This window comes from Oncorhynchus tshawytscha, linkage group LG26 (genome assembly GCF_018296145.1).
Source record: "Oncorhynchus tshawytscha isolate Ot180627B linkage group LG26, Otsh_v2.0, whole genome shotgun sequence".
In the NCBI taxonomy this organism is placed as follows: domain Eukaryota; kingdom Metazoa; phylum Chordata; class Actinopteri; order Salmoniformes; family Salmonidae; genus Oncorhynchus; species Oncorhynchus tshawytscha.
Genome location: NC_056454.1, coordinates 19,186,498 through 19,205,778, shown reverse-complemented (window position 1 = coordinate 19,205,778; position 19,281 = coordinate 19,186,498). Strand labels below are relative to the sequence as shown.

The 19,281-nt window shown below is 41.3% G+C and overlaps 1 protein-coding gene across 3 annotated transcripts in view; it reads right to left on the bottom strand.

Moving 5' to 3' along the window:
• The window catches only part of calcrla (calcitonin receptor-like a), a 55,602-nt gene that overhangs the window by 14,986 nt on the left and 21,335 nt on the right, over nucleotides 1-19,281 (bottom strand). For 2 of the 3 annotated variants that reach the window (XM_024389126.2, XM_024389128.2), the window contains exons 2-3: nucleotides 7,798-7,907; nucleotides 6,411-6,564 (exon numbers count right to left, since the gene is read on the bottom strand). In XM_024389126.2, coding sequence (XP_024244894.1) covers nucleotides 6,411-6,564; nucleotides 7,798-7,872 — 229 coding nt within the window. In that variant the 5' untranslated portion in view covers nucleotides 7,873-7,907. The remainder of the gene's footprint in view (nucleotides 1-6,410; nucleotides 6,565-7,797; nucleotides 7,908-19,281) is intronic. The other variant, XM_024389127.2, reaches the window with a different exon arrangement.

Sequence of the window (19,281 nt, the reverse complement as noted above, 5' to 3'; positions counted from 1 at the left end):
GGGACTAAACACCTCCCTCTGCAACTGGATCCTGGACTTCATGACGGGCCGCCCACAGGTGGTAAGGATAGGTAACAACACATCCGCCACGCTGATCCTCAACACAGGGGCCCCTCAGGGGTGTGTGCTCAGTCTCCTCCTGTACTCCATGTTCACTCATGACTGCATGGCCAGGCATGACTCCAACACCATCATCAAGTTTGCCAATGACGCAACAGTGATCACAGACAACGATGAGGAGGAGGTCAGAAATCTGGCCGTATGGTGCCCGGACAACAATCTCTCCCTCACCAGGCACGACAAAACCTATTCCCCCTCTGGAGACTGAAAAGTTTTGGTATGGGTCCTCAGATCCTCAAAAGGTTCTACAGCTGCACCATCGAGAGCATCCTGACTGGTTGCATCACTGCCTGGTATGGCAACTGCTCGGCTCCGACCACAAGGCACGACAGAGGGTAGTACAAACGGCCCACTACATCACTGGGGCCAAGCTTCCTGCCATCCAGGACCTCTACACCAGGCGGTGTCAGAGGAAGGCCCTAGAAATTGTCAAAGACTCCAGCCACCCTAGTCATAGACTGTTCTCTCTGCTACCGCATGGCAAGCGATACCGGAGTGCCAAGTCTAGGTCCAAGAGGCTTCTAAACAGCTTCTATCCCCAAGTCATAAGACTCCTGAACATCTAATCAAATGGCTACCCAGACTATTTGCATTGTCCCCCCTTCTTTTACACTGCTGCTACTCTCTGTTGTTACCATCTATGCATAGTCACTTTACAAATTACCCCCCCGCACATTGACTCTGAACCGGTACCCCCCTGTTACAGTATATAGTCTCGCTATTGGTATTTTACTGCTGCTCTTTAATTACTTGTTACTTTTATTTATTTTTCTTATCCATATTTTTTTAAACTGCATTGTTGGTTAGGGGCTCGTATTCCGCGCATGTGACTAATACAATTTGATTTGTTTTGAAGGTCTCTCAGTCGAGCAGTGAATTTCAAACGTAGATTTAACCACAAAGACCAGCGAGATTTTCCAATGGATCGCAAAGAAGGGAACCTATTGGATGGGTAAAAAAAGTATACAGTAAATCCCCTTTGAGCATGGTGAAGTTATTAATTACACTTTGGATGGTGTATCAATACTCCCAGTCACTACAAAGATACAGGCATCCTTTCAAACTCAGTTCCCGGAGAGGAAGGAAACCACCCAATAGTGACTTTAGAGCATTTACAGAGTTTAATGACAGGAGAAAACTGAGGATGGATCAACAATATTGTAGTTACTCCACAATAATAACCTAATTGACAGTGAAATGAAGGAAGCATAATAAAAAAAATATTCCAAAACATGCATCCTGTTTGCAACAAGGCACTTAATTAAGTAATAATGCAAAAAAATGTGGCAAAGCAATTAACTGTGTTATGTGTTATGTTACGTTATGTGTTACGTTAGTGTTGGCTGCCTCATGTTATGGGTATGCTTGTAATCATTAAGGACTGGGGAGCTTTTCAGGTTAAAACATAAATGGAATGGAGATAAGCACAGGCAAAATCCTAGAGGAAAACCTGGTTCAGTCTACTTTCCACCAGAGGCTGAGAGATGAGTTCACCTTTCAGCAGGACAATAACCAAGAACACAATGCCAAATTTACAGTTTTGACTTAAATCTGCTTGAAAAAAAGACTCCAAAATGGTTGTCAAGCAATGATCAACAATCAATTTGACAGAGCTTGAAGAATTTTGAAAAGAATAATTGGCAAATGTTGCACAATACAGGTGTGGGAAGTTCTTAGAGACTCACATCTGTAATCACTGCCAAAGGACTTCTACAAAATATTGACTCAGTGGTGTGAATATTTGAGATATTTCTGTATTTCATTTTCAATACATTTGCAAACATTTGAAAAAAAACAACATATTTTCACTTTTTCATTATGGGCTATTGTGTGTACATTGGCGACACGATAAATATATTTAATACATTTTGAATTCAGGCTGTATATGAGTATATGAAATATTTTAATGTTGTTTGTTGACATTACATACAGAAGTTATTGGAAATATCTTGTTGCTAATGTCTTTGTTGTTTTTTGTCTACTTATCAGTTTGTTATGTACAAAACCAACGAATGAACAACTATTGATTCTGACTAAGCCCCTAATTGTATGGTGGCAATAAGATATTACTGTAGAAAACCCAGATAATGAAACATCTCACATCAGACTGATTTCTAAATATAGAACTGCTTCCTGATACTGTCTTCCATCCACCAAAAAGTCCAGTTGACTAAAATCAATCTTAGGGAACAACATTGAGTCAGAAAGGAATACAAATGCCCTTTCTTGGGTTTGAATTTGAAAAAGCAAAAATACCCCTGCTTGTCTCACTATTTACTTTTCTTCACTTTTATCTAATAGTCGGGAGTTTCAGACTTTGTTTTTGACAACAGGGTGGGATGTGGGTTTTAAAGCTTTGGATTGAAATTCACAATCCCCTGGCATGTGGTGACAATAACGCTTGAAATAATAGAAGAGCTAGACGTTGCTCTTGATGGGGAGACTTATTTTAGAAAACATTTCCCTGACAAAGATTGGGCCTTCTACTGAAGAAAATGTGTCATACCTCCTACTGTAGCATCCACCCACACAAACATTTTAATAAATCAATATAACACTAAAGTCAAAAGCATTATTGAGAAAAGAAAAGTGGCAAATATACTTCCCCAAATATCTCCAAACGTTTTGTTTGAAATAGTCAGTTAAGTATGTTTAGGGTCTTTAAAAAGTTTTGGTATTACACCTGTAGGGTTACCCTAAAATTAAATATGGATTATAAGTGTGATAGGACTGCTAATTAGCCAAGACTCCAAGCGAACATCCCCTAGCTGATTGCTGGTGTGACTGAATGCTAATTAGGATTGGGCAGTATCCAGATGACCCTACCGTCATACCATTTCTGTACTATACCGGGGTATACAGTATTACCGGAAGTGTAGACAAGGGACACTATTTTAAAAATATATATAATTTCGGCCCCAGGGCAGTAGTGGAAAAAGTACACAATTGTGATACTTATGTAAAAGTATTGATACCTTAATAGAAAGTTACTCAAGTAAAAGTTAAATTCACCCAGTAAAATACTACTTGAGCAAAAGTCTAAAAGTATTTGGTTCTAAATATACTTAAGTATCAAAAGTAGATGTAATTGACCAAATTTACTTCAGTATCAAAAGTAAAAGAAAATATAAATCACTTCAAATTCCTTATATTAAGCAAAGCTGACAGCACCATTTTAATGTTTTTCAAATTAAAGGATAGCCAGGGGCACACCCCAACACTGAGACATAATCTACAAATTTTGCATTTGTGTTTAGTGAGTCCGCCAGATCAGAGGCAGTAGGGATGACCACGTATTCTCTTGATAAGTGTGTGAATTGAACCATTTTCCTGTCCTGCTCAGTATTCAAAATGTAACGAGTACTTTTGGGTGTCAGGGAACATGAATGGAGTAAAATGTTGATTATTTTCTTTAGGAATGTAAGTGAAGTAAAAGTAAAAGTAGTAAAAACATTTTTTTGAGTAAAGTAAGGTGCAGAAAACCCAAAACGCTACTTGAATAGTACTTCAAAGTATTTTACTTAAGTACTTTACACCACTGCACCAGGGATCAGGAGGGGGTTGAATGTCTCTGCTGTTGATCTTGACATCTCGCCACTTAGGTAGCAAGTTAGCAAACCAGATGCATAGCTGGAGCCCTGACTTAGATATAACATACTCAGCTGACCCCTCCCCGGATGTTGTGTTAAACACTCTACAACAAAGCTTGCTTAGTGTCCAACAGGTTTTCTCTGCCCTTAACCTTGTTCTGAACACCTCCAAATCAATGGTCATGTGGTTTGGTAAGAAGAATGCCCCTCTCCACACTTGTGTGATTACTACCTCTGAGGGTTTAGAGCTTGAAGTAGTCACCTCATACAAGTGTTTGGGAGTATGGCTAGACGGTACACTGTCTTTCTCTCAGCACATATCAAAGCTGCAGGCTAAAACTAAGTCCAGACTTGGTTTCCCCTATTGTAATCGCTCCTCTTTCACCCCAGCTGCCAAACTAACCCTGATTCAGATGACCATCCTACCCATGCTAGATTGTAGAGACGTAAACTCTGGGACACTGTAAAGTCCATAGAGAATAAGAGCACCTCCTCCCAGCTGCCCACTGCACTGAGGCTAGGAAACAATGTCACCACTGATAAATCCACGATAATTGAGAATTTCAAGAAGCATTTATCTACGGCTGGCCATGCTTTCCACCTGGCCACCCCTATCCTGGTCAACAGCCCTGCACCCCCCACAGCAACTTGCCCAAGCCTCCCCCATTTCTCCTTCAAATCCAGATAGCTGATGTTCTGAAAGAGCTGAAAAATCTGGACCCTTACAAATAAGCAGGGCTAGAAACTCTGGAACCTCTCTTTCTAAAAGGATCATCCGAAATTGTTGCAACTCCAATTACTAGCCTGTTCAACCTCTCTTTCGTTCCTGAGATCCCCAAAGATTGGAAAGCTGCCACGGTCATCCCCCTCTTCAAAGGGAGAGACACTCTAGACCCAAACTGCAACAGACCTATATCTATCCTGCCCTGCATTTCTAAGGTCTTCGAAAGCCAAGTTAACAAACAGATCACCGACCATTTCCAATCCCATCGTACCTTCTCCGCTATGCAGTCTGGTTTCCGAGCTGGTCATGGGTGCACCACAGCCAAGGTCAAGGTCCTAAACAGTATCATAAACTCCATCGATAAGAGACAATACTGTGCAGCTGTATTCATAGACCTGGCCAAGGCTGTCAATCACCACATTCTTATCGCCAGACTCAACAGCCTTGATTTGTCAAATGACTGCCTGGCCTGGTACACCAACTACTTCTCAGACTTAGTTCAGTGTGTCAAATCGGAGGGCCTATTGTCCGGAACTCTGGCACTCTCTATGGGGGTGCCACAGGGTTCAATTCTTGGGCTAACTCTTTTCTCTGTAAACATCAATGATGTCTCTCTTGCTGCTGGTGATTCTCTGATCCACCTCTACGCAGACGATACCATTCTGTATACTTCTGGCCCTTCTTTGGACACTGTGTTAACTAACCGACAGACGAGCTTCAATGTCATACAACTCTCCTTCCGTGGCCTCCAACTGCTCTAAAATGCAAGGAAAACTAAATGCATGCTCTTCAACCAATTGTTACCAGCACCTGCCCGCCCGTTCAGCATCACTACTTTGGATGGTTCTGACTTAGAATATGTGGACATCTATAAATACCTAGGTGTCTGGCTAGACTGTAAACTGTCCTTCCAGACTCACATTAAGCATCTCCAATAAAAAATTTAATCTAGAATCGGCTTCCTATTTCTCAAACAAAGCATCCTTCACTCATGTTGCCAAACTAACCCTAGTAAAACTGACTATCCTACCGATCCTTGACTTTGGCGACGTCATTTACAAAATAGCCTCCAACACTCTACTCAGCAAATTGGATGCTCTAGCAGGTATATTTCACTGGTCATCCCCCAAAGCCAAATCCTCATTTGGCCACCTTTCCTTCCAGTTCTCTGCTGCCAATGACTGGAATGAACTGCTAAAATCACTGACGCTGGAGACTAAATCTCCCTCACTAACTTTAAGCACCAGCTGTCAGAGCAGCTCACAGATCACTGCACCTGTACATAGCCTAGTTAAATAAAGGTTAAATAAAATGAAAATGTATTGAAAATCATACAGTCGGTATCTTTAAATACCCAGGTATATGGTATAAATGGTATATCACTCAAGCCTAAAGTTAATCAGACACAACACTAGCAGATTAGCATCCAAATAAGAGGCTGATTAAAGCCCCTTGTGTAAATGACACCAAATTACTGCAGCACTGATATATTGGCATTCCTCTCAGTCCCTCAGCACCTTTTCTCTCCTCACCTGCCGATTGGCTAATGTTAATTCCCTGGATACAAATAAGACTGGTGGGATTATCAAACCTTGTCAGCCATGAACTACACAAGCTTTTTTTTATATACCTCCTCGTTGGACATCAGTTGCTCAGCTCGAGTGCTTGTGTAACATGAATCGAACCCACTTAGGATTCAAACTCATACATGAGCACAAGCACTCGATAATCAAGTTATCCTACCTAATCGGTTGAGGATGTTGCCATTCACAATGAGTGGTACTAGCTTCAGAATTTTCTACAATAAAGAAAAAATAAGTATGTCAATGTAGCAACCTAATTTTGCTACAAGACAACTTTTCCCTATTTGGGATTCAGACGCTCAATTTCCCTCACACAAATAATAATTTACCATGACCCACTATGCCAATGACAGTGGTGCCTGTACACAGGTCATGCATTTTTGATCATTTTACCTATTTTGTTGTGGTCGTTATCTTTCATGATTTTCTGGTAGCACTCAAACTGGGCGGTCACAATCTTTTTCCTGGTGACGTCTGTGTCGTGGTAGACATTCACCGGTACGTACTCCTGGGTCTCGTTCACCTCTGGGTTAGCCACAACAAAGATCTACAAGTAAGAGAACCCAGTGCATTACATACATTACATTACATTACACATAACATACCACATAGCATTACATGGCATCACACGACAGAATAAATATAGAATATCCAAGGGAACAGTATCAAGTTAATAGCAGAAAATCATATGAATCATATAAATGCAAAGCTTAAGTGGAATTAATAAACATTATTAATTTAACATTTTTGCTAATCACAAAATTAAAAAGGACTCATTCATATTTGATAGAAGTCATCTTAAGCTAAATTAACTGGACTGTATATAGATTGTCTGTCATCTCCATCATTAGTTTGTCGACTCATTTGACTGTAAGCAAATAGCTAAACAACACAGTATATTTTTAAAATGTATCTACACCACCCAGGGTTGTGTCTGAATTCTATATTTGAACTCAACGGGGGACCGATTAAAAACGCTCAGTCACCATATCCTCATTTAGGACACAGGAAGAGGCCGTAATGTAGAGCGGAGTGACTCCCTTTAAATCCATGTGAGCTCCATGGAAAATTAAACAAAGTAAATGGTGTACAAAGACATGTCAAATCACCCAATGTGAACCCAAATACCATGGGGCAATGTTAAATTGCAAGTCTTAACAAAATGTCATGCCAAAATAACAAAATTGTGGGTGTTCTATTGCTGAATCATTAGGTGATCACTGGACGCAAAAGCAGTATACACTGCTTTGTATTCAATGATTTTAAGTTTGTCCTGCTCTTTTTTTGTACAGATCAGTCCCCCAGAGAGGGATAAATGGATGGGGACAATAGTGACAAGAATCAGTTAACAAGTTAATGCATGTTAACCTACCAGTGTCTGGACCTATATGCCATCATATTGACCCCTTGCCAATTTCACATGCACTTTATTGAGTATTCATCAATATAAATGTTCACCTAAGTTATTGAGATTTTCTGCATAGATAATTCACTAGAATTAAAAAGGATACAAACACAATTTTTTCCCAGCAAATGGTGGCGTTCTATTACTGGGCATGCCTTTTAAAAATGTAAACATACACAGTATCTTATACGGTGTATTAACCCACCAATGAGACAGTAGACATGAAAAGAGCATTTCTCTGCACTTATGTGGCCCTGCACATATGTGTGTGCGTGCGTTTGTATGTGTGTGTGTGTGAGGGACAGAGAAAGCGACAGAAACTCAGACAGACACAGAGAGAAAGAAAAAGAGAGAGTAAAGAGATTAAATTCTTACATCAGTGGGAGTGCACAGTAGGAGACAGATGACCATCCAACACCAGCCGAAACCGTCCATCTTATTTTTCGGCATGTCAGACGATTCACTCTTTAATGGCTATCAAGCTGCTAAGAGGAAAAAAGCCCATTAAAATTCTGATCCACATTTTCTCACTACAGCAATCAACATCAACCCTCCATCTCCATCCCTCTTTCATCACTCATTCCTACCAAAATATGAAGATGTACACCCATTTGCTGCGCTCTACCTAAATCCTATGCAATCGATTGAGCGCCTTCATGGGATTATTTCCAACCACGGACATCACATCGGCTCCTTAGTGCAGCTGTGGACTGTGCTGTGCCATCACCAGTATTTATGGCAACAGAGCATGCACATGTACTCCAGTTCAGTTCAAATTGGCCAGTGTGGATAGTAGCGAGGTCAACACAATCCCAGAGGATGACCAGAGGAGACTGGGGAAGAGTGAAGAAACACCCGATCTCTAATATGTTCAGACGTTACAGGCTTGGAGGCGTAATTCTTGTACAGCTGCCATTTGCTCCTTTAGATGTAGTCCTGATGTATTTGTATATTGTAAATATATAAACAGCTAAATACATTTACTACTCCAAACAATCTTTGAGAAAAGTCTTTATATTGCTCTATTTCTATTTTGAAATTCACATAGATCGTTTGCATGTAAATTACATTTTGAAATTCCCAATGCATACAGTGGACACAATGCTTTGTCAGGTGGATCAGAACACAGAGTCTTGGATGCTATGTCAATCAGTATCTAGAAGCGTTGCCCAGACACTTTGTTTGGACCGGACATCCCACGTACTGCACACATAATGTAAGTGTTTGTAGAATTGGGTCTTGTCAGGACCACGAAGTACTACACTGCTCAAAAAAATAAAGGGAACACTTAAACAACACAATGTAACTCCAAGTCAATCACACTTCTGTGAAATCAAACTGTCCACTTAGGAAGCAACACTGATTGACAATAAATGTCACATGCTGTTGTGCAAATGGAATAGACAACAGGTGGAAATTATAGGCAATTAGCAAGACACCCCCAATAAAGGAGTGGTTCTGCAGGTGGGGACCACAGACCACTTCTCAGTTCCTATGCTTCCTGGCTGATGTTTTGGTCACTTTTGAATGCTGGTGGTGCTTTCACTCTAGTGGTAGCATGAGACGAAGTCTACAACCCACACAAGTGGCTCAGGTAGTGCAGCTCATCCAGGATGGCACATCAATGCGAGCTGTGGCAAGAAGGTTTGCTGTGTCTGTCAGCGTAGTGTCCAAAGCATGGAGACGCTACCAGGAGACAGGCCAGTACATCAGGAGACGTGGAGGAGGCCGTAGGAGGGCAACAACCCAGCAGCAGGCCCGCTACCTCCGCCTTTGTGCAAGGAGGAGCAGGAGGAGCACTGCCAGAGCCCTGCAAAATGACCTCCAGCAGGCCACAAATATGCATGTGTCTGCTCAAACGGTCAGAAACAGACTCCATGAGGGTGGTATGAGGGCCCGACGTCCACAGGTGGGGGTTGTGCTTACGGCCCAACACCGTGCAGGACATTTGGCATTTGCCAGAGAACACCAAGATTGGCAAATTCGCCACTGGTGCCCTGTGCTCTTCACAGCTGAAAGCAGGTTCATACTGAGCACGTGACAGACGTGACAGAGTCTGGAGACGCCGTGGAGAACGCTCTGCTGCCTGCAACATCCTCCAGCATGACCGGTTTGGCAGTGGGTCAGTCATGGTGTGGGGTGGCATTTCTTTGGGGGGCCACACAGCCCCCCATGTGCTCGCCAGAGGTAGCATGACTGCCATTAGGTACCGAGATGAGATCCTCAGACCCCTTGTGAGACCATATGCTGGTGCGGTTGGCCCTGGGTACCTGGCCCTGACAATGCTAGATCCTCATGTGGCTGGAGTGTGTCAGCAGTTCCTGCAAGAAGAAGGCATTGATGCTATGGACTGGCCTGCCCGTTCCCCAGACATGAATCCAATTGAGCACATCTGGGACATCATGTCTCGCTCAATCCACAAACGCCACGTTGCACCACAGACTGTCCAGGAGTTGGCGGATGCTTTAGTCCAGGTCTGGGAGGAGATCCCTCAGGAGACCATCCGCCACCTCATCAGGAGCATGCCCAGGTGTTGTAGGGAGGTCATACAGGCACGTGGAGGCCACACATACTACTGAGCCTCATTTTGACTTGTTGTAAGGACATTACATCAAAGTTGGATCAGCCTGTAGTGTGGTTTTCCACTTTAATTTTGAGTGTGACTCCAAATCCAGACCTCCATGGATTGATCAATTTGATTTCCATTGATCATTTTTGTGTGATTTTGTTGTCAGCATATTCAACTATGTAAAGAAAAAAGTATTTAATAAGAATATTTCATTCATTCAGATCTAGGATGTGTTATTTTAGTGTTCCCTTTATTTTTTTGAGCAGTGTATATTAAAAGCTACATGGTAATGCTTCAAGGGTTGCAGCATGGCTGGTGCATAGTTTAAGAGACAAAATTCAAATGTTCACATGCCCCTCAGGTCCAACAAATGTGCTTTTCAAAATCAAGGGAAGATGAGGGAATTTCAATCTTAACCAAATGTGGTTGCCAAGAAGAAATGTCTGTACAAACGTCTGCTCTGGATTCAGAGTCTAATGCATAGACCCGAGGGGAGCCCATCTAGCACTTGTAAGCAATAATCCATCCGATTAACAAGACATAGATGTACAGATATGTTTGCAGAGTCAGAGTTCTGCATGATGCATTGGCTGAACCTTGCAGTAATGTTGCTAGCTGTTAGCCGGAACAGACTTTTCTAGTGAGACAGTAGGGAAGAGTGAGCATTCCTGACACACATGCCACCATTGTGTATACAACTGTTATATCACAATATGTTAGCTAAATACAGTGCCTTGCGAAAGTATTCGGCCCCCTTGAACTTTGCGACCTTTTGCCACATTTCAGGCTTCAAACATAAAGATATAAAACTGTATTTTTTTGTGAAGAATCAACAACAAGTGGGACACAATCATGAAGTGGAACGACATTTATTGGATATTTCAAACTTTTTTAACAAATCAAAAACTGAAGAATTGGGCGTGCAAAATTATTCAGCCCCTTTACTTTCAGTGCAGCAAACTCTCTCCAGAAGTTCAGTGAGGATCTCTGAATGATCCAATGTTGACCTAAATGACTAATGATGATAAATACAATCCACTTGTGTGTAATCAAGTCTCCGTATAAATGCACCTGCACTGTGAATGTCTCAGAGGTCCGTTAAAAGCGCAGAGAGCATCATGAAGAACAAGGAACACACCAGGCAGGTCCGAGATACTGTTGTGAAGAAGTTTAAAGCCGGATTTGGATACAAAAAGATTTTCCAAGCTTTAAACATCCCAAGGAGCACTGTGCAAGCGATAATATTGAAATGGAAGGAGTATCAGACCACTGCAAATCTACCAAGACCTGGCCGTCCCTCTAAACTTTCAGCTCATACAAGGAGAAGACTGATCAGAGATGCAGCCAAGAGGCCCATGATCACTCTGGATGAACTGCAGAGATCTACAGCTGAGGTGGGAGACTCTGTCCATAGGACAACAATCAGTCGTATATTGCACAAATCTGGCCTTTATGGAAGAGTGGCAAGAAGAAAGCCATTTCTTAAAGATATCCATAAAAAGTGTTGTTTAAAGTTTGCCACAAGCCACCTGGGAGACACACCAAACATGTGGAAGAAGGTGCTCTGGTCAGATGAAACCAAAATTGAACTTTTTGGCAACAATGCAAAACGTTATGTTTGGCGTAAAAGCAACACAGCCCATCACCCTGAACACACCATCCCCACTGTCAAACATGGTGGTGGCAGCATCATGGTTTGGGCCTGCTTTTCTTCAGCGGGGACAGGGAAGATGGTTAAAATTGATGGGAAGATGGATGGAGCCAAATACAGGACCATTCTGGAACAAAACCTGATGGAGTCTGCAAAAGACCTGAGTCTGGGACGGAGATTTGTCTTCCAACAAGACAATGATCCAAAACATAAAGCAAAATCTACAATGGAATGGTTCAAAAATAAACATATCCAGGTGTTAGAATGGCCAAGTCAAAGTCCAGACCTGAATCCAATCGAGAATCTGTGGAAAGAACTGAAAACTGCTGTTCACAAATGCTCTCCATCCAACCTCACTGAGCTCGAGCTGTTTTGCAAGGAGGAATGGGAAAAAATGTCAGTCTCTCGATGTGCAAAACTGATAGAGACATACCCCAAGCAACTTACAGCTGTAATCGCAGCAAAAGGTGGCGCTACAAAGTATTAACTTAAGGGGGCTGAATAATTTTGCACGCCCAATTTTTCAGTTTTTGATTTGTTAAAAAAGTTTGCGAAATACTTTCGCAAGGCACTGTATGTCTATTTAGCCTCAAGTGCTATGGGAAGGGAGAAGTGCTATACTTGAGTGGCAGGGTTAAATGAGCAGAAATACCCTTAATGGCCTAAAGGAGTAGGACATTTTTATACTTCAAGTTGCATGGCTAATTATATTAAACTGTAATGCAATTGACCCAGGATAATAGGAAAAATAACTGGGAGAAAATTGCTGTTTTGTATTCAAGAACTGCTGTTTGTAATTCAACAACATCCAGCAAACAATTCAATGTTTTTGTTCACAATACGACAGAGGTTAGTGACCACTACGCATGCTCAATAGACTTTCATAAAGAATTCCCAACAAAAATATATCCAAGGCCTACTTCTGACTCAAAGCCCAACAAACATGGTCATGGGAAACTTCACTTTATCCTGCGCTGTGCTATCTACTATTCTAGAGACCCTAAATCCAAGCCTAGGGGAATGGATGCCCGCCTCCCAAGTCTGCTAGGAATTAAAACGCCATTACACCAGGGAAATGCTGGAACTGGGATTGTAAAAAAAAAGTATGGCTAAGTGCAAATTGGAAACAGACAGGAAACTATCAGCTGCACTGTCACACACTAATGGTCCTCTGTGCCAAATCCCCCAGCTGTACTGGAAGGGCTGACTCCAACCTTTTACAAACTGAGACTAAAGCCAAGGATGGATATGTCCAATGACAATATAAAACAGACATTACAGATGTTTTAATTATTAATTTTATTTCACCTTTATTTAACCAGGTAGGCCAGTTGAGAACAAGGTCTCATTTACAACTGCGACCTGGCTAAGATGAAGCAAAGCAGTGCGACAAAAACAACAACACAGAGTTGTGCAAAGGTACAGTCAATAACACAATAGAAAATCTATGTACAGTGTGTGCAAATGTAAAAGAGTAGGGAGGTAAGGCAATAAATAGGCCATAAAGGCTAAATAATTATCATTTAGAATTAACACTGGAGTGATAGATGTGCAGAGGATGATGTGCAAGTAGAGATACTGGGGTGCAAAAGAGCAAGAAGGTAAGTAATAATATGGGGATGAGGTAGTTGGGTGTGCTATCTACAGATTGGCTGTGTACAGGTGATCGGTAAGCTGCTCTGACAGCTGATGCTTAAAGTTAGAGATGGAGATATTAGACTCCATCTTCAGTGATTTTTGCAATTCGTTCCAGTCATTGGTAGCAGAGAACTGGATGGAAAGGCGGCCAAAGGAAGTGTTGGCTTTGGGGATGACCAGTGAAATATACCTGCTGGAGCGCGTGCTACGGGTGGGTGTTGCTATGGTGACCAGTGAGCTGAGATAATGCGGGGCTTTACCTAGCAAAGACTTATAGATGACCAGGAGCCAGTGGGTTTGGCGATGAACATGAGGGCCAGCCAACGAGAGCATACATGTTGCAGTGGTGGGTAGTATATGGGGCTTTGGTGACACTGTGATAGACTACATCCAGTTTGCTGAGTAGAGTGTTGGGGGCTATTTTGTAAATGACATCACCGAAGTCAAGGTTCTGTAGGATAGTCCGTTTTATGAGGGTATGTTTGGCAGCATGAGTGAAGGAGGCTTTGTTTTGAAATAGGAAGTCGATTCTAGATTTAATTTGGGATTGGATATGCTTAATGTGAGTCTGGAAGGAGAGATTACAGTCTAACCAGACACCTAGGTATTTGTAGTTGTCCACATATTCTAAGTCAGAACCGTCCAGAGTAGTGATGCCAGTCAGGGGGGAGGATGCAGGCAGCGGTTGGTTGAAGCATGCACTTAGTTTTACTAGCATTTAAAAGCAGTTGGAGGCCACGGAAGGAGTGTTGTATGGCGTTGAAGCTCGTTTGGAGGTCAGAAGTATGGAGGGCCAGATGTATGCAAAATGGTGTCGTCTGCGTAGAGGTGTATCAGAGAATCACCAGCAACAAGAGCAACATCATTGATATATACAGAGAAAAGAGTCGACCCGGGAATTGAACCCTGTGGCACCCCCATAGAGAATGCCAGAGGTCTGGACTACAGGCCCTCCGATTTGACACACTGAACTCTATCTGAGATTACAGAATGCATCCATGGTTAACTTGGATTAGATTCAGATATGCAGTGCTACTTCATGACACATCTCTGAGGGTAAAACTGCCCGCTGGGGTATAGACTGAGAGGTTTGCAGAAACATGTTATCTAATCAGCAAACCAGCTTAAGATACCAAGAGTGAAATGCTTAGCTTTATGTCAAAGACTATCTGCAAAAGCCATTTGGATGATTAAATCATTGTTGGACATTCTAAATAAATATTCAGTTGTCGTATGTTTTCAAGACGAATGACCATGACTCAAACAATTCATTTAAAAAATGTTTATTGTTGGGGGGTTTACAGGTACAATATCAATATCAAATCATATTTTCATTTTATATAACATGTACCCGTTAGCAGCCACTCAAAATAAAACATAAGTAAGAAATACATACAGAGAAACTATCACATTAATCAAACAGGATTTTGTAATAATAAATTTGGCATGTAAAGAAAAATAAACAAAAAGAGATAGGCCTACACCCCCAACTCCCGATCCCATTCCCCCCGCATCCTCCCAACCCGGACTCCAACAATTCTAACAATATATCCCTTCGTAAGACATTCAAAGGACTGTTTGAGATTGAGAAGAGGGATATATTCGGCACCAATTTAGAATGATGCTTTTTAAAGCGTTCATAAATGTTCCATACCTGTGTCATAATCACCAATGACAAAGATGACATAACCCACTATGTTGAATATGACATAAACATGTGCTTTATAAATGGTGACATGTTGTGCTACAAGATGACATAGGCTCTAAAGTAAGGGTGGGCAACTCCAGTCCTGGAGGGCCTGATTGGTGTCACATGGTTTTCCCCATCCCTAACAAACACAGCTGATTAATCAAATGTTATTCTAAACTGAAGATCATGATTAGGTGATTATTGGAGAGGTGTGTTAGCTGGGACTGAAGCAAAACTGTGACGCCCACCCCTGCTCTAAAGACAAGTCATGTTAGTCACATTACACCAGGCACCAATTACCCCGATGAAAGTCCCCAACATCAGGAAATTGAAAGTGTCTTTCTTCTGGAACCAAGTTACATGTTCCTCAGTACACAAACACGCACACAACAATATAACTAGCCATACCGCAGTGTGCTGGACCCAGTCAGGTCTTTGACATAACAATATAACTAGCCATACCGCAGGGTGCTGGGCCCAGTCATGTCTTTGACATAACAATATAACAAGCCATACCGTGGGGTGCTGGGCCTAGTCAGGTCTTTGACATAACAATATAACAAGCCATACCGCAGTGTGCTGGACCCAGTCAGGTCTTTGACATAACAATATAACAAGCCATACCGCAGGGTGCTGGGCCCAGTCATGTCTTTGACATAACAATATAACAAGCCATACCGTGGGGTGCTGGGCCCAGTCAGGTCTTTGACATAACAATATAACAAGCCATACCGCAGGGTGCTGGGCCCAGTCATGTCTTTGACATAACAATATAACAAGCCATACCGTGGGGTGCTGGGCCTAGTCAGGTCTTTGACATAACAATATAACAAGCCATACCGCAGGGTGCTGGGCCCAGTCAGGTCTTTGACATAACAATATAACAAGCCATACCGCAGGGTGCTGGACCCAGTCAGGTCTTTGACATAACAATACAACAAGCCATACCGTGGGGTGCTGGACCCAGTCAGGTCTTTGACATAACAAGCCATACCATGAGATGCTGGGTCCAGTCACATTCACTCACTCCACCGCTGAAAGGTCAGCCACAAAATGTTGGCACCATTGTAACACGTTGTAATCAAGCCCTGGTCTCCAGTATGAGAACAGAAGAGGTATACCTGGTGCGGTAGTCTCAGGTTGGACTACTCCAAATCATCTCGGCTCTGACACACACACACACACACACACACACACACACACACACACACACACACACACACACACACACGTTGCTGGTCCATCAATCCATCTAAGTACCCCTCACACCCTACAGTAATATGTGGATCATGAGAACATTCATAAATCAGCAAACAGTTTTTCACCAATTTATTCACACTTTATGTAGTGTCCTGTAATACTTTGTTTGAATTGAGACACCTTTGGTCATTCATAACACATCCATAAATACTATATATCACATGACACTGTACTTACTTTAAAGTCAGATATCTTTGGTCATTCATAACACATACAGTACCAGTCAAAAGTTTGGACACAACTACTCATTCCAGGGTTTTTCTTAATTTTTTAAAACAATTTTCTACATTGTAGAATAACTATGAAATAAGACATATGGGATCATTCAGTAACAAAAAAAGTATTAAACAAATCAAGATATATTGTATATTTGAGATTCTTAAAAGTAGCCACCCTTTGCCTTGATGACAGCTTTGCACACTCTTGCACACAATTAGCCCCCCAAAACATACTGATTTTAAAGGGCCCAACCAATGTTTTTTTGGCTGTGCATGATTGCACTTTAGAGTATGTCATCCTGCAGCACAGCATTTTGGGTCAAGCTGAGGTCAGGTCCAATATTGGCTGGGCACCCATGAGGGAAAGAGGTTGGGCCATCCTAGAAAGGGCTTAGAGTAATGGAATGTGTACAATTTATCCAAAGTGACTAATAGTCATGTGTTAACACACCATCCTGGTGTTGCAATGCTCTACCAAGATGCATAACAGGGTTATAAATGCTTTGTGAAGCCTCAATTTAATACGATTTCTAAAGCCTTTATTAAGCGGCACATATGCCACCCTTTATAAAGCACAGGTTTATGTCATATTTGACATAGTGGGATATGTCACACTTGACAATGGTGGTTATGTCACACAGTTACTCCACATTTATGAACCCTTTATAGAACATGACATACGGTCACAGATGCATTGTAACACATTTATGAACCCTTTATAGAACATGACATACGGTCACAGATGCATTGTAACACATTGATGTAGCTCTTATGGAGTCTTTATGAAGCATTTATGAGCTGAATGTAATTTGAAGCGGGACCACGCTAGGTTCACCAATTTTTCACATTTGTCTATTTTCTTTATCAGAAATGATTGGTTATGGGTACCTTCAAGTGTTTGTAAAATAGTACTGTTCTCAGATTTTTTATTAATAGATTTTAGTGTATCTATTGCTATGCATAATAAAAATTTTGAAATCCTGATTATTTGACTGTGATATGTGGGTGTCTCACCTAACTATTTTAAGATGAATGCACTTACTGTAAATCGCTCTGGATTAGAGCATCTGCTAAATGACTAAAATGTTAAATGACTAAAATGTAAATGTTTTACATACAGATCTCATTACACTGTATTAAGTAATTTTAAAAAAAACATTGAAAAAATATTGATAAATAATATAGTTATTTATTAATAATCTAGTTATTTGTTACATTTGACTGTGGAAAATCTAGCAGTACTACTTATTTCTCTGAATGTGAGGTGGATATATAGCATTTTGCAAATAAAACATGATTGTTTGTCTCTGAAATGAAACCATCAAGTGATAAACTGTAAATTCTTGAGTGTTAAATGTAACACTGGTCCAGTATCTATACGTGTCCACACATCTCAGTGTTAAATTAAACACACTGCTTAGTGTAAAGTCTTATTTGCATTTTTCCCAGTGCCTTGACTTTTGAGTGAATTGTAGCGTTACCCCCCATGACTGTATTTGTTAGTGAAAGAGACATGGTTGTTGCATTCGTCAATTTTCAGTCCTGTGTCCTTCACTAAGTGCGATCTTAAAATAATATGTCATCTTTAAAATTAAATAACAATATAACAAGTACTTAATTAGGCCTTATTTTGGGGGCCTAGTTTTCAGGCATGAAACTCACATTATAATGGCTTGCAAAGTGGTGTAAATCCTATTAGAATTCAGCCAGAGTGGGGATATCCAACATTTGACATTTTATTCACCCACAACATGCATTCAGAATGACTGCAAGGTTGGAAGGACTAAGATATGAAACTGCCTAAAGCAGGGGTGGGGAACCTTTTTGCCATCAAGGGCCATTTGGATATTTATAAATTAATTTGGGGGCCATATTATGCTATTTTCTGCTTTATTCATGTTTTAATGTGACGTTAATCACTGACATTGGTTTTTCAGTTTATATATGACTTGTATGTTTCTTGTGTCCTTGATTATTTAGAAAAGTGCTAGTCCTATTTAAATAAATGTTAGTATTGTAAATAATGTTGTTGTTGTTTTTATGATTAATTGTTCAAACTCTAATGCGATGGCTGAAACTGCTTATCTTTGAAGAGGCGTTTGATGTCAGCTGGCAGTGAAGATGACGCTACTCGCAGCTGGTTTTCCAGGTTTTCCCAGGTTCCAGTCAGTCTTGAGCAGAATCGAGTTTTTACAAGAGTCAGTTTGGAAAAGAACTGCTCACAGCAGTAGGTCGTCCCGAACACAGATGCACATTTAATTGCTTGTCTCATCAGAACAGAAAAAATGCTCATCGCTAAAGTACATTTTTGGGACTCAAGGAGAGGGAGGTTGTTGTACCTGGCATTGAACTCGTCATTGCTTTGCAGCTCAATGACTTCATGTTGTAGGCCATCCGGCACATCCGCTGATTCAACAATAAACGGGGTTGCAAATATGTTCAACTCCAGTTGTTTACTTTTCACATCCTTAAACCGCTCACAAAATGCCTTGGCGAGCTTTCCACACTTACCGTCATATTCCAACGTAATTTCAGGCTCTTGTCCTTGCAGAGTAGGAAAATAACACCTTTCTAGTTGGACTTGCCACAGCTTTAATTTCGCTTCAAATGATGCAATTGCATTCAATTAAATCACTTGGACTGAGACAACTCATTTATTTTTTCACTAATGCAGTTAATCCCTTTTTCGAGCCAACCATGGCTGGCGCTCCATCTGAAGTAAGGCCACTTAATTTTTCAAACCGTAGCTCAAATTTGCTCATGGCCGAGACAAGTCTCTCAAAAAAATTCTCATCTCTGGTCGTGCCATGCTTGGCTTCGAACGACAGCAATT